Consider the following 14,043-nt stretch of genomic DNA (forward strand, 5'->3'; position numbering starts at 1 on the left):
GTCGCCACTTTCCCTCAAGACAGAGGCAAAGGAGAATACACAAGACTGATAGGAAAGCTTTGTGGTATGAAGGACAGTCCTGCGCAACTGGTCCTTTAACAAAGGAGTCACTAGCTGAAGGAAGGTACCTGTTGCCTTAGCTCATCAACTACAACCTAAATCTGGGTTTCGGAGGCATCTGGGGTTAAATACTCAGACCAAGCTGTGCCAAACAGTTTGCCCTATTTTCCTGTTGTATATATTGACACAGCGAAGGATGATGTCTGGGCCGCAGAGGCAAATCAGCCATTGACTGTAAATAAACCTGAGATAATCATCAATGCACAGTGAGCAGATACTCCAACACATTTATGGGGGGGGGGGAGAAGGGGGCGGTGGGAGGTGGGGGAGGGGAGACTGAAAGCTTGGTGGGAAGGAATCTCTGGCAATTTTAGAAGAGGAGAAGGAAATAAAAGAGTTCAACAAAGACAGAGGGGTTAAGAGTGCTGCCTGGAGGCTACGGGGAACCTAAAACACACATACAGTTGGGATATGAGGACTTCGTCTATAGAAATGAGCTGCCCACATGAGCAGTTATGATAACAAGGTCCCACCGGACCAAACAATGAATGCAGCAACATGTGACACATTTGCTGAACATTATCGCTGTACAGTGCACCCAATGTATTGACAAAATATATGATAGCCAATGAAAAGTCATGCTAGAAAATGCTGTATTTCATTACTAACTAAAAATACCAATTGTTGATTTAATTAACAAAGATCTGAAAAATAGATCTGAGACTCACAATGTACAGCAAACTGTTGACTAAAGCATTCCCTTCGGCTGTTAGGCCCTGAGTCCTGCAGTGCTTTGCTAACTCCATAGAGCAGGATACAGGGCCATGTGTCCACAAGCAGTGGAACTGAATATTGCTTAACACTGCTGGCTGAAACTCTTAAAATCATCCCAAATGTAACATTCATGGAGGTGAAAGGAAGAATATATTGCTTAGCAAACATAAATTACCATGCATAAATACCACATGCAAATAATATTGCTCAGTTCTCAAAAATGTCTGAGGCGAGGGATTTCCAGAAGGGAATTAACCAAACTATTATCAATGGCTATTTCTAGGTATTGGGACTTAACACACTATATACAGCTTTTTTGAATTCTACAGTGATGAGTGATTTGTATAAATGATAACACAAAATTAATTCAGGATATAGTTAAAGTCAGCAACTCAGACACCTGGTAGTGTCTGGGGCCACATTCCGCAATGTGCCTCAGTGAAAAGGGCTCAGAAGAGGCTCTACCTCAAAAAAGGAGGAATGCATACCCCCACCCACACCCCATATCAAGGCAGATTGGCTTAACCAGTGTTTCTCAATTGAAAGCACAGACGACCTATGGGACAGGCACTTTGCATTTGTATTAGATGAACTGTCTTTTCAGTGCACCCAGCACACTTGCCCTCCACTTCCAAGTATTTGTAGCAATCAAAACATTTTCACAGATTTGCACATCTCTTTCTCTTAAAAAAAGAAAATGAAATAAGCTACCTCGTTTGTATTTTATGTGTGCAGGTATGTGCCTGCAAGTATGTATGCATGTATGTAAGTGCGCCATATGTATGCAGTACCTATGAAGGCCAGAGAGGGCATTGGATCTCATGGAACTGGAGTTACAAATGGCTGCGAACCACCAAATGTGGGTGCTGCCAATCGAACTTGGGTCCTTTAGAAGAACAGCCATCTTCAATCCCCAAATATTTCTTAAATAACTGAAAATTGGGAACCCTGACTACTTCTAATGTCATCGATACCATGGAAATCCACAATAGGAACTAAGATCTAAAGGGGCTGGAGCGATAGCTTAGTTGTTATAAAGATCAGAAGTTAAGAGTCCCAGAACCCACATAAAATACCCGGGTATTAGGAAAGCAGGAACAAGCAAGCAGGCTAGACAGTCGCCAAGTTGGCAACTTTGGGTTTGATTGAAAGATCTTGCTTGTCTCATTGAATAACTTGAAAAAGCCACAAAGGAGGATTTCTAACCTTGGGCTTCCACATGCATGTGTATGCTGATAGAAAGAAAGAAAGAAAAAAAAAAAAAAAAAAAAAAAAAAAAAAAAGAAGAAAAAAAAAAAAAAAGAAAGAAAGAAAGAAAAAAAGAAAGAAAGAAAGAAAGAAAGAAAGAAAGAAAGAAAGAGAGGAAGAAAAGCTGCCACTTGATATCTGGGTTTATTAACTATGTGGAAAGGATCTAGAAGACATATACAAATACTTAAAGCCACAGCCTCTCATAGATGCTATTGGATTAAGGACACACGAAGCAGTTGGTTTTTGGTTAAAAGGGTGGGCCATGTCCTAATGTCAACAGAAATTCTCAGTCCTGTGCTCTGTGAGGCAGTAATCATTTTAGACCGACAGTAATACCATCCTGAATTATAATCTAGTAAAGATTAGATTTTTTTTTAACCAAATGTAATTAATGTAAGCTTCCAAAGATGCTGTCGAAAGAGGAAGTATGGTAACAGAATTGAAACACAGGTACACTATAAGAAAACGCTAACCCATATGGCTTACCAAGCATGCTGCCAGCCACCAGGATATCAAAGAGTGTGTCTGCATAGCGACGGTAATCTAATCGTGAGCCAGTAGAATCCAAAAATTTGGCTACAGCTTCAAGGTCATCACCAGCTTCATTAAGCCCCTGGACAAGTGTATCCCTGAAGACTGTGGGTTCGAATTTCTCTTTTTCATCTGAAATGTAAAACAAATGTGTAAAGTGATTTCACATGTGTGTGTTTATCCAAATGGTCCTAAGAGAAACTGGCCATATGGATTTCCATGTTCTAAAACACAATTAAACATTTATTCAAATAAGTTAAATCACTCTGTACAATAAGGCCACCAAATATTTTAAGGATCTAACACATACATACAACATTAACCGTTCACTTACATTATTTGTAGACTAGGCTAATATATGTAATCTATTAAGCCTAACATGAGAAAAATTAGAACAACTAAAATTTCAACTATTATTTGTCTAAGATAAATAAGAAAGGACATCCCTTTTACAAGGCAAATTGCACTAGAACCCTGAATGTGAGAAGCAAGATGTGTGATGCATGCTCAGGGCAGGTACTGTTCTCTGTCCTTGGCTCTTGACAGTCAGTGTTATATCCATACTTTACTGGCATCCAAAACATAGCATTTCAGAATATTTAGTCATTGACCAGGACAGTGAAACTAGTCTTGCAATCCTTTTAATGGCTTCTACTAGCTATTGCAATTACAACCTACCGCACTTTCACACATACTTCAGACTTTGGAAACGCGTTCTGTAAACTCATAGAAATACGCAAAAGAGGCAAATAGTAGTTTACTAAGCACAGTTTTGATTTTGTAGCTCACCTGAAAGGGCTGCAGAGATTTAGGCGAAAACGATGAGGCAGATACAAAATAAATACACCGATGAGGCAGATATAGAGCAACACAAAGGCACACACTTATGAATTAATGTGGTGAGCTGTATCTACAAATGTGGAGAGATGGCATTGTGTGGCTGGGAGTGATGTACGGGAGCTGAGGGAGCTGGTGTTGAAGAAGAGAAAAAGGGGAAGACATAGGAGGACAGAGTAGGATACAAGAAACCGTTCCAGAGCCACAGTGAGCCACAGTGAGCCGGAAAGGTGAAGTACTCAACAGGGGAGATGAAGGAGTCAGCTGAAAATTACCTGCCAGAAGCTAGAAAAAAGTGTGAACAATCTAGAAAACCTTAGTCAAGAGGGGGAGGGGGGGGCATCAAATGTCAAAATAGTACAGCAAAAAGATGGCAAACCCAAGTTGATGGAAATTATTTCTTAAGTTTCTAGAATGTTTTTACAGAGTTGAAGGATATGAAACTGGACCCGTGCAGTCATGAGATTTCAGAACACCAGAAAGAAGTCACTATCGGAAGTTTCTGGGGCAAAGCAAACCAAAACCATATCACAAAGTATCAAGAAACAGATCACACTGTTTAGTAAGCCAGCAATTTTGTCGTTCAGCACCCCGTGAGCTGCCCTGGGTTCCAGTCCCATGGGACTGCTTGCCTCTGGACAAGAAAGGATCGACCTTGGGATCAAGGTCCCAAGGGCCCATGTCTTGCTCAGGGGCAGCTGGAGCACTTTTGGGTGAGACCCGTTGGCTGGGTGCTAGCCCATGTTCCCGGCTCACAACAGAGGAAGCAGGTAGATGTTTGAAACCCGTTGGCAGGCAGGTCCACTGAGAACAGGCCTGGCAGTGCTTTACTGGAGGTCAGCACAGATTAAAGGTCATTTGCTGGAGGCTGGGATCTCAGCATAGGGTGGGGTACTTCCAGGAATTCCCAGTGTTTGTTGAAGTTACTTATTAGGAAAGGGTTCTGCTTGTAATCTTCCCTGAGGGCAACGTGATGCTCCTTGCGAGATCTGGGGTTCCCAGATCAGGTGGAGAACCCCCCACTGAGGAAAGGGAGTCCATCAACAATGGAGCGCAAAAACGGCTATCAGGAGAAGAAGTCAGAATTTAACCTTACCCAGCAGAGTCCCACAATTCAGATCCAAAAATCAGGATCTTCAGAAATTTGGCTAAAAAGAATTTCCAACCTAGATTCCCAATGCTCAGCCAAACTATTATTCTTCATGGACAAGATCAAAGTGAGTATGTGTTGAAACATTCAAAGCCTCAAAAGCACGGAGTAACTACAAGCTAAGCCACGAGGTCCTACAAAGGCAGACACTCGCGTGCGCGTGCACACACACACACACACACACACACACACACACACACACACACACACACACATTCACGGCAGCTTCAAGGTGACAGCTCAAAGCTGCTGAACACAGCAATGTAACCAGGAGAGCCCTTCAGTTCTTCAGTAAGATAAAATGTGAGAGGAGATGGACTCCAAAGACTCAGAGATCACTGTGGAAGAGGAGGTGGAAAGAGCTTGGAAGCCAGAGGCAGCGGGTGACAGTGTCTTCTGGATGCAGCGGGACAGATGTATATATGAACCCATAGTGGCTGTGCAATCTTATATAAGACCCACAAAAGCCGATGTGAGAGGAAGCCCAGAATGGAGAAGGGCGCTGGACACAAAGTTCCACCCCCAGCTGAGGTAGGAAAAAAAATGTGAAAATTAATTATTACCTGCTGGGAGAAGAAGGGTCAGTTTTTCTCTAAAAGTGTAGCCCCAATAAGTCTTCCCTAATTTGGGGGAAAGCCACACATCCAAGAACATTTGGGCAGCACAAGCTGGCCACGATGGGGTTAAAAAAAATAGACACAGAAGCTGTGTGACGAGGGAAGGGGAAAGTAAGTAGGAAGATTTGGGGGAAGGAGGCAAGGTCAAAGTGAGTTGTATGAAATTCTCAAAAAACTAATAAAAAAGTAAGATGCGTCTATGCTACAAGAATTCCTTCAACTATCATTGCTATCGATTCCTTAGTATAACAAAGGGAAAGTTAAGGCTGTCTAGTTTTAAGCCATAGAAAATGAAGCCAAAATAAGAAAACTAATAGATTTGTTCAACCACAAGGTCACACAATGGTACTTATAAAGGAGAAAAGCAACCAAGGAAGAGCTGTGCTGTGCAGATCTTGTCTACAGTCAGAGGAGATGGAAGCGCAGGAGGTATGCAGGCGAGAGTAGAGTCTAGCCAGAGAGAGCAGGCCTGAGCACTCTGCTTCTGCAGTAGGAGGTGAACATTTAATACCACCAAAAACTAAACCAAATCAACAAACAAAACCAACAACAAACACAAAGGAAGAAGAGCAAGAGATAGATAACAGGAAAATGTGATCTGGCTTCATGAACGTGAAAATCAAAAGCACCACTTAAGAGTCCAGAGAGGCCCTGGCTTCTGTAACTACACCTCATAGAGCTGTTTGCTTAAATTACATGCTTGCATAATTTTGATATCGCTCAAACTGTCTGGCTTGCACAGAATGGCCACTTGGGTAATAAGTAGTTAACATCATTTATACCAACATCAAAACCCAAGTACTAGTCAGAGTCATTGGGGGGGGCCGGGGAGTGAGATGCCATAATGATAGATATAGATTAATAGCAACAGTGTTCGCTGTAAAATAGATAAAAGACCCTTTGATGCCATAACAAAAACATTATGTAACCACCAACATGCAAATGGAAGCAATAGAAGAAAGTATAATTAGAGTCTTGTTGTGTAGTGGGGGAGGGGAAATGGGCAAAATTCTAGAGGAACAAAGTACATAGGCTGCAGGGTAGAGTAATCATAGCTCTGGGCCAGAGGAACCCACAGGCAAGCAGGGAAAACATCTCCTTTTACTCAGAATCTAACCCAAGGGTAATTCTCCTTTCTCTTAGGAGACATATGTTTTGTTCCTCATAATATTAAAAACACAGGAACTGAAAAGACCATAGGCTACTTATAAAGTCTGTGACTGAATTCAGTTGAGGCCATTCTCACAAGGATACAATATGCTTCGATAATGACTGAGGAGAGAGATCGACTTTGGTAATTTGGACATTAGGAACTGGGAAATACAATAGATGACCAAAGGAAAAAAAAAAGTGGTGGTGGTGGGGGCTGGGAACCCAAGTAATAGACAACTCAGAAACTTGTGTTTGAACCAGACATGGTGGCACATGCTTTTTATCCCAGCACTTGGGAGGTGGGGGTGTGGGGGTGTAGAAGGGGGATATGGACGTGGGCTGAGGCAAGCAGATCACTGTGGTCTACTGAGAGAATTCCAGGATAGCCAAGGCTATACAGAGAAACCCTGTCTAAAAAACAAAGACTTGTGCCTAAGTCCTTCATCTCTCAGCAACTTTCTAAAGGAAAAGGTAAAATAAGAGACAGCCCAACACGGCTACGGATGTGTTAGTGTAGTGCCCGATGTTCAGTGTCACCTTGACAAAAATCTACAATCATCTGGGAGATGGTCCCCAAGGAGTACCTGTGAAGGATTTTCTTAAGCATGTCGTTAATGACTATCTTCCGACTATGGCTATAATGTGGCCCAGCTGCTTTAAACGGCTGATGCCTCCTCAACTCCCACACCATGATGGACTGTGAGCGGAGGAAACCATTTCTCCCTTAAGGTGCTTATGCCAGAGTGTTTTGTCATGAAACAAGAGAAGAGATGCAGAGAGTGAGAAACGGTGCAGCAGGACAGGTCATGGCTAAGCTTAGAAACCTGAAGTCAGGGTGCTTTACGGGACAGGGTAAAAACTCTCTCGTTTATCACGGCTGCCAAGAGCTGGTGATATGGCTAACGGAATACTTGCTGCACACGTGCACGTGGTGCAAGGCCCTGGCCAGACCAATCGCTGGCTCAGGAGGGAAAGAAGGTGAAAAGGAAAGGGACAGGTATGGAGACTCGCGCTTGTATTTTCACTACCCAAGAGGCCGAAGCAGGAAGAGTTTGGCAAGTTCAAAGCCAGCTGGGGCTACGTGGTTAATTCCAGGCCAGCCTCAGCTACAAGGGAAAAAAAATCTATCTGAAAACAAAACCAAACGCACCAAAAGTGACAAGAAGAACAAAAACAAACACAAACAAGCAAGCAAGCAAACAAACAAACAAACAAAAAAACCCAGAAGATTGTTACACAAGAAAAGGGCAACAGCACTGGTTTTTCAAGATCAGTAAGTGTTTCATCTTATTTTCCTGAAATACTATCTTATTAAGTTTTATTTCAACCATTTTTATATCCAATGACAAAATTTGTGAAAAACCAGTAATGAAAATTATACATACACACCTAACTATGCAAAAGTATATTTTGTACAAAAAGTAACTACAAAGCTGACAATTCGTAAAACTGTCTAAGATAAAATATAAAATCATGCTTTAAATACCCTACACAGAGGACAGCACCATAAACACTCTACTTTAAAAAAGGCTCTGTCACAAATAGAAATCACACTGTTCTTCATTATCCTGGCTCTGCTGTTCTACTCAACATGGGAAGAGTGAACGTCCCATGTACTTCAAGGGCCAGTATGGCACTCAATTTTAATATGACTTCAAATTTCTGGAACACTTTTCCCTTGGCAGTACTATCTTTGTCATAAATATTTTTGAAACAAAACAAAACAGAACAGGAAACTAAAGTATAAACAATGATGTCAAAATCAGTAAAGTTGTAAAAAGCAGCACAGTTTATCAATTGTCTTCCTTTTGTCCCTAAAGAAGCCCAGCTTGCCTAGTGTGGTAGCGCACACCTTTAATCCCAGCATTTGGGAGGCAGAGGCCAGGTGGACCTCTGTGAATTCAAGGCCAGCCTAGTCTACAGAGAGAGTTCCAAGACAGCCAGAGCTTTGCAGAGAAACCCTGTTTCAAAAAACCAAAAACCAAACCATAAAAAAGAGGGATGGCTCAGGTAGGCTATAAAAGCCATCGACAAACACTAACTGTAAGCAACCTGATTTCATGGCTGCACTACAAAATAAAGGCTAGTTGGGGTTCCAGTGAGGGTTAGCCGGAAATCATGCAAACTCTTCTCCAACCTAATAATTTGGTTAGAACACAAGTACACATACATGTACACAACACAACACTTACCCCTTTTCCGGGTTTTGAACCGCTGGCCTGTTAGTACTGGCTTCTGATGCTTATTCATAAAATTACTGAAAAAGAAAGACACCGTTTATGTACTTTAAGTTAGCAGTCCAAATAAACCTACGCAGATAGTAAGTGCATGGTCAATCTCAACCATGCGTGAAGATGGTCTTTAAACTGCTGGATCAGCAAAATGAAAAAGTTTACCAAGAGTTTACTTTTGGCAAAGGCTGGGAAACAACCACCTGCATTAATGCTGGCAGAAGTTAGACGTCATGCCATGCTTTTAGGGAGTGAACTGTGACTATCTGTAAATACTGACGTGTGTATATACACCCTGCACTCTAACGATTGCTTTACTAGAGCTGTCCTATAGTTACAACTCACACAACCAAGGCAAATGGACAAGTTTGTGAAAGATATAGTGGCAGCATTCAACATGAGTCTAGTTAAATAAATCAAAACTTAGCCACTGCATGGAACATCCACCCGGAGCCTTATAAAAGGGTGGATCAGATCTACTGGTGCTGCACCTCAGGATCAGACTCCATCACTGATGATGAAATGATACTCAGTCTGCTTCTTCCCATTACACAGTGGGCTGTGGAGTCCAGTGTCTGAGACAGCTTGTGAAACTAAGTGTGACCTTGTCTCACAATGAATGAATAAGTAAAAAATACAATGGGGGCGGGGGGCACAGCTCAGTGGTAGGGTATTGCTTAACAAGCATAAAGCCATGTATTCTATCAACTGTGATTTGAAAATGTCTAGATGTCTTCAATTATACCATTAAATAACCCAGAGATTTTGCAGGACTCGAGCAATTACTTACTCCTTCTTAAGCTTTAAAAGAATCATTAGCAATATGGAAAAACATCATGACTCAATTTATAAAAGGAACTCTCCTTCCTAGAGCTGGGGCTGAAGCTAAGTGGAAGAATGCTTGCCTGGCAGGCTCTGGGGCTTGTGCTCCATCCCCAGAGACTCCAAAGCCAACCCCAAACCTGCACCCCCACCCATCACTGAAGGAGTAGATCTACCTACAGATGAAGCAACGGATGCAAAACACCACTGGACTTGAGTTTTTAACAAAATCAGAGTGAGAGGAACTGCTTTGACCTACGAAGATGACTAGCCAGAAGACCCGAGCAGGTATACATTCTTACCCAATGCAAATAGTTACTGTGCGAGGCACCAGCTTCACTTGATAGGTATTGGAAAAGTAGCACCCACACATAGATTACTTGTATGAACTGTGAAACTCATTCAGAAACCTCCCTGCTGACATTTTTATAAGATGCACCCCCAGATCAGCAAACATCTAGTTGGTGCAAAAGTGGTGACACCAACATCTCCCTCAACATGTCCACACCTCCCAGTACAACAAACACCCAAATGTATTATCACTCAACTACCAAAAACCATCAAAAGTCTCATTACAATTGGGTGTGGTGGCACACGCCTTTAATCCCAGCACTGGGGAAGTGGAGAGTTCGAGGCTAGCCTGCTCTACAGAGTGAGTTCCAAGATAGCCAGGCTAAACAGAGAAACCATTTGGGAACAAAAGTAAAATATACCTCTCTGTTAAAAAAAAAAAAAAAAAAAAAAAGAAAAAAGTTTTTATTTTATGAATATCTGGAAAAATTCAAGTGTGAGCTTTCCCTAGAAGTTTTATTTTTGATCCAGAATATACATTCAAAGCATTCCGTAATTAATGTTGTCTTTGTACCTTATTCTCACTGCCCCCCCCCCCATTGGAGAATTGGGACAGAGCACATCTACTTTTTAAAGCTTTAGCTTTTTATCAACTTCTGTGCTAAGTGCTTAAGTTTCAACACCATCTTCTCTGTGGCGAATAAATGAGTAACACATAAACAATTATATATATATATATATAAAGATTAATAAACACCACCATAAACTCAAAGAAACAAACTGTTTCCTATAGTCAGGCAGAGACTGAAGGAAGAATCTGGTCACCGAGGGTACCTGTCCCTGGCCTGTTACTATTTGAAGCAGAGGCACACTCCTCTCTAATTTTAGCTCTTCATGATACACTATAATCTACTCCAGTAAGAGGCAGCCTGTATAAGGTCCTCACTGAGCCCATGTGAAAACCCTGGCCTAAGAAAAGCCAGGGCACTTGGGATTTAAAAAAAAACCCGATGCAGCTCACACCTAGGCAATATCGAAGAACAAGCAGCAAAGGATACTCTAGCAGGACAATATTAAAAGTACACGTCATCATTACCATTTATTATGATTTAGTATCATATATACCACTTTGCATTATCTGAAACTAATTAACTAGACACACGTAGCATCATTCTTTGTTCCCCATTCGAAAACCTGGCCTGGGTGGTCGAAGCACATTTTCAATCCTACTAGTACATTGGAGACTGAGACAGGGGGATTGCCAGTTTGATGTCAGCCTGGGCTACACAGAGTCCGTGTCAAATGAAATGAGACGGACTCTAAGCCAGAAAGGAGTCAATCCTCTGCTATCGCCCTGACTGAGTGACAGCTTACCCCAGCACTTGGAGGTTTGTTCATATGCATTGGCTTTGTCTCTTCTTGTCTGGTCTGGTTTAGTTTATCTCTAAATTCTGATAACCTGCCTTCCAGGACATGCATACTGCTGCACTAGGCACACAACAGTGATGCTGTCTATTCACACATCTTCAGCTTAGGAACATGGATGCTCTAAAGCAGATGGCAGAAAAATAATACTCAGCTTCATGGTCTCATCTCTATTCCAATTACTATGGTCTGAAGAAGCCATATGCAAATGAATCCTGCAAGACAGCTCAGATGGGGAAAGTCTTGTCTGCAAAGCTGATGACGTGAGTTTGATTTCTGGAACCCATTAAGGACAGAACCTATTCCATGAAGTTGTCCTCTGATCTCCATATATGCAGTGGTACACATGGTGCTTCTCTCCTGTCCCCGTGCGTGCACACTTTACACACATGTGTACACAATGATGATAAATAGAAAATTTAAGATAGGAAATATGAAAACAAATGGTTATGTAATATAGTGACTATTACAATGTATTCAATATGGTTATTTCTAATGAAGGGATTTGTTTACAACCTCTAACATAGTAGCCAGCAGACAGATATATTTGACTACTGAACCTTTTAGGAGGATTGAAGACCTAAATGTTTAATTTTATTTCATTCTTATTAATATAAATTTAAATAACCAACCTGACTAATGTAGGCAATGTTATTTTAAAACACTTCTTATGATTTCAAATACATAGTAAAAACATATGGAAAAGTGTACATGTTTGTTAGTGAGCATGAGAGTATATGTCCCCAATTCCTGCCTACACACAAGAGGGATTCTTGTCGATGAGGGAGGCTCTTTGGAGCACTGGGAGGTGCTACCCTCTGGGAGAAGGCTCCAAAAAAGCCAGCATGTCTCCTTCTTTTCCTCAGTTGTTTTCTTGCCCTGGCCTCCAAGCCTACCTCCCTCTGCCGGTCCCTAGTACCATAACTACAGATGGGCACTTCCAGTTACTGATTTGAGGATTTGGGGTTCAAGAACCAACCTTTTATGTTTTTCTGCAAAGTGCCACATGAAAGCTGATTTTGTCCAAAACACACTAAGAGGGAAGGCAGGTGGAGCAGATTGTTTCCCATGAGTGGGAGATAAATACAGGGAGAGCAAGTTAGGAGTAACCTGAGATCCTGTATATGCCCAGGAGTGGAATAGTTGGGCCATTTGATAGTTGTGGCAGTGCATTCTGATAAAAATATCTTATATTCCAAGAGACTAGAAACTTTTCTGGATCTCACAGCCAGATTGAGTTATACATTTTAGAGTCACTTAAAACTGCTAGCCTACACTACCCCCGACACCAAGGGGAAGGCCTGTTGAGCTTGCCTTCAAGAAACAATGTAACAATTAACCTTAGTTGCCTTGGATTTCCCTGTAATCAACGTTTACAACATAAGCGAATACATAGCTTTGTTCTTACATACATTATGTGCTCTCTCATGGCCCTGACCACGCAGTAGTGTGTGTGTGTGTGTGTGTGTGTGTGTGTGTGTGTGTGTGTGTGTGTTATGATAATCATTTACTGGAAACAGCAAAGAGGCTGAAGGGTGGCTTTATAAAATGCATTTTCCCCACCATAATGTTGGACAGGACACACAGATACTGCTTGATTAAAAAATTATCTTTATAATACTGGTTGTTATCTAGGTCAGTTGGCGTTAGTGACTTCATCCTTTGTAAAAATTCTGTTAAGGATTTCTGTAAAGTGGTCCTCATTCCTTCCCCATGTGATGCTTTTTGTGCTGTTCAGTAAAAAGAACAAAGCCCTTTGTTAGAGACTGATACACAGATTCTGAAGACAACATTCTGGCAGGTACTGAATACTGTCAGACTCACGTAACAGACAGACAGGATGATGAAAGAGACAGAGAAAGTGAAACAGAGAATTCAAATCTGGGTACTTCCTTGGTCAAATGACACCAAAGGGAAGGGCTTTGATTCCTTTCCTCAATGAGACACCAAAGCATTTTTGGTGGCTCTGTGTTTATTAGTAATGTGTTCAAACCCACTGAAAAAAATGTAACTTACATCTGTAATACTGATACATTTTTTCCCACATTGATAATTTCATACCCTATGATATTCAGGGAAGAAGGTGGAAGATAGAGGAAAAATAAGAGATTTGCTGAGAGAAGGAAGAAGAGAGGTGAGGGCCGGAGAAATGGCTCAGAGATTATGAGCACCTGCTGCTCTTCCAGGGGACAAGGACTCTAGTCCCAGAATTCACAGGATGGTTTACAACCATCCATAGCACCAGTATCAGGGGATCTGATGCAGTGATGTTTTGGGTGAAGAGACCGCCCGCCCCCCATAGGCTCAACATGTCTAAATGCTTGTCCCCAGTGAGTGGAACTGTTTGGGAAGGAGGTGTGGCCTTGTTGGAAGAAGTGTGCCACCACCATCTCCTCTTTAAAAAGATTTTTATTGTTTATTTGAGTGTTTTGCCTGTATGTCCCTGTGTGCTATTTGCATACAGCACCTGCTGGGCCAGAAGAAGCCATCAGATCCCCTGGAACTGGAATTATGGCTGCTGGTAAAGACACCATGTGGGTGCTAGGAACCGAATCTGGGTCCTCTGAAGAAGAGTGGCAAGTGCTTTTACTAGCTAAGCCTCTCCGGTACCCTCAAATCTTTTAAATAGAGTTGCAAATTGTCCCCTTTAAAAATCTCTGAAGCATCCAGGTGTGGTGGCACATGCCTTTAATCCCAGCACTCGGGAGGCAGAGGCAGATGGATTGCTGTGAGTTCAAGGCCAGCCTGGTCTACAAAGTGAGTCCATGACAGCCAAGGCTACACAGAGAAACCCTGTCTCAAGGCCCCCCCCCCAAATCTCTGAAACTAGACACCACGCCATGGTGCATGCCTGTAATTCCAGCACTTGGGGAGGCAGAGGCAGGTGGATCTCTGAGTTGAA

The 14,043-nt window shown here is 42.0% G+C and overlaps 1 protein-coding gene across 1 annotated transcript in view; it reads right to left on the reverse strand.

The window, feature by feature from the left end:
- Positions 1-14,043, reverse strand: part of Bzw2 (basic leucine zipper and W2 domains 2) — a 46,160-nt gene that overhangs the window by 22,052 nt on the left and 10,065 nt on the right. The window contains exons 2-3 of the mRNA XM_051145006.1: positions 8,565-8,629; positions 2,572-2,748 (exon numbers count right to left, since the gene is read on the reverse strand). Of these exons, the coding sequence (XP_051000963.1) occupies positions 2,572-2,748; positions 8,565-8,622 (235 nt within the window). The 5' untranslated portion in view covers positions 8,623-8,629. The remainder of the gene's footprint in view (positions 1-2,571; positions 2,749-8,564; positions 8,630-14,043) is intronic.

This window comes from Acomys russatus, chromosome 1 (assembly GCF_903995435.1).
Source record: "Acomys russatus chromosome 1, mAcoRus1.1, whole genome shotgun sequence".
Taxonomy (NCBI): Eukaryota; Metazoa; Chordata; class Mammalia; order Rodentia; family Muridae; genus Acomys; species Acomys russatus.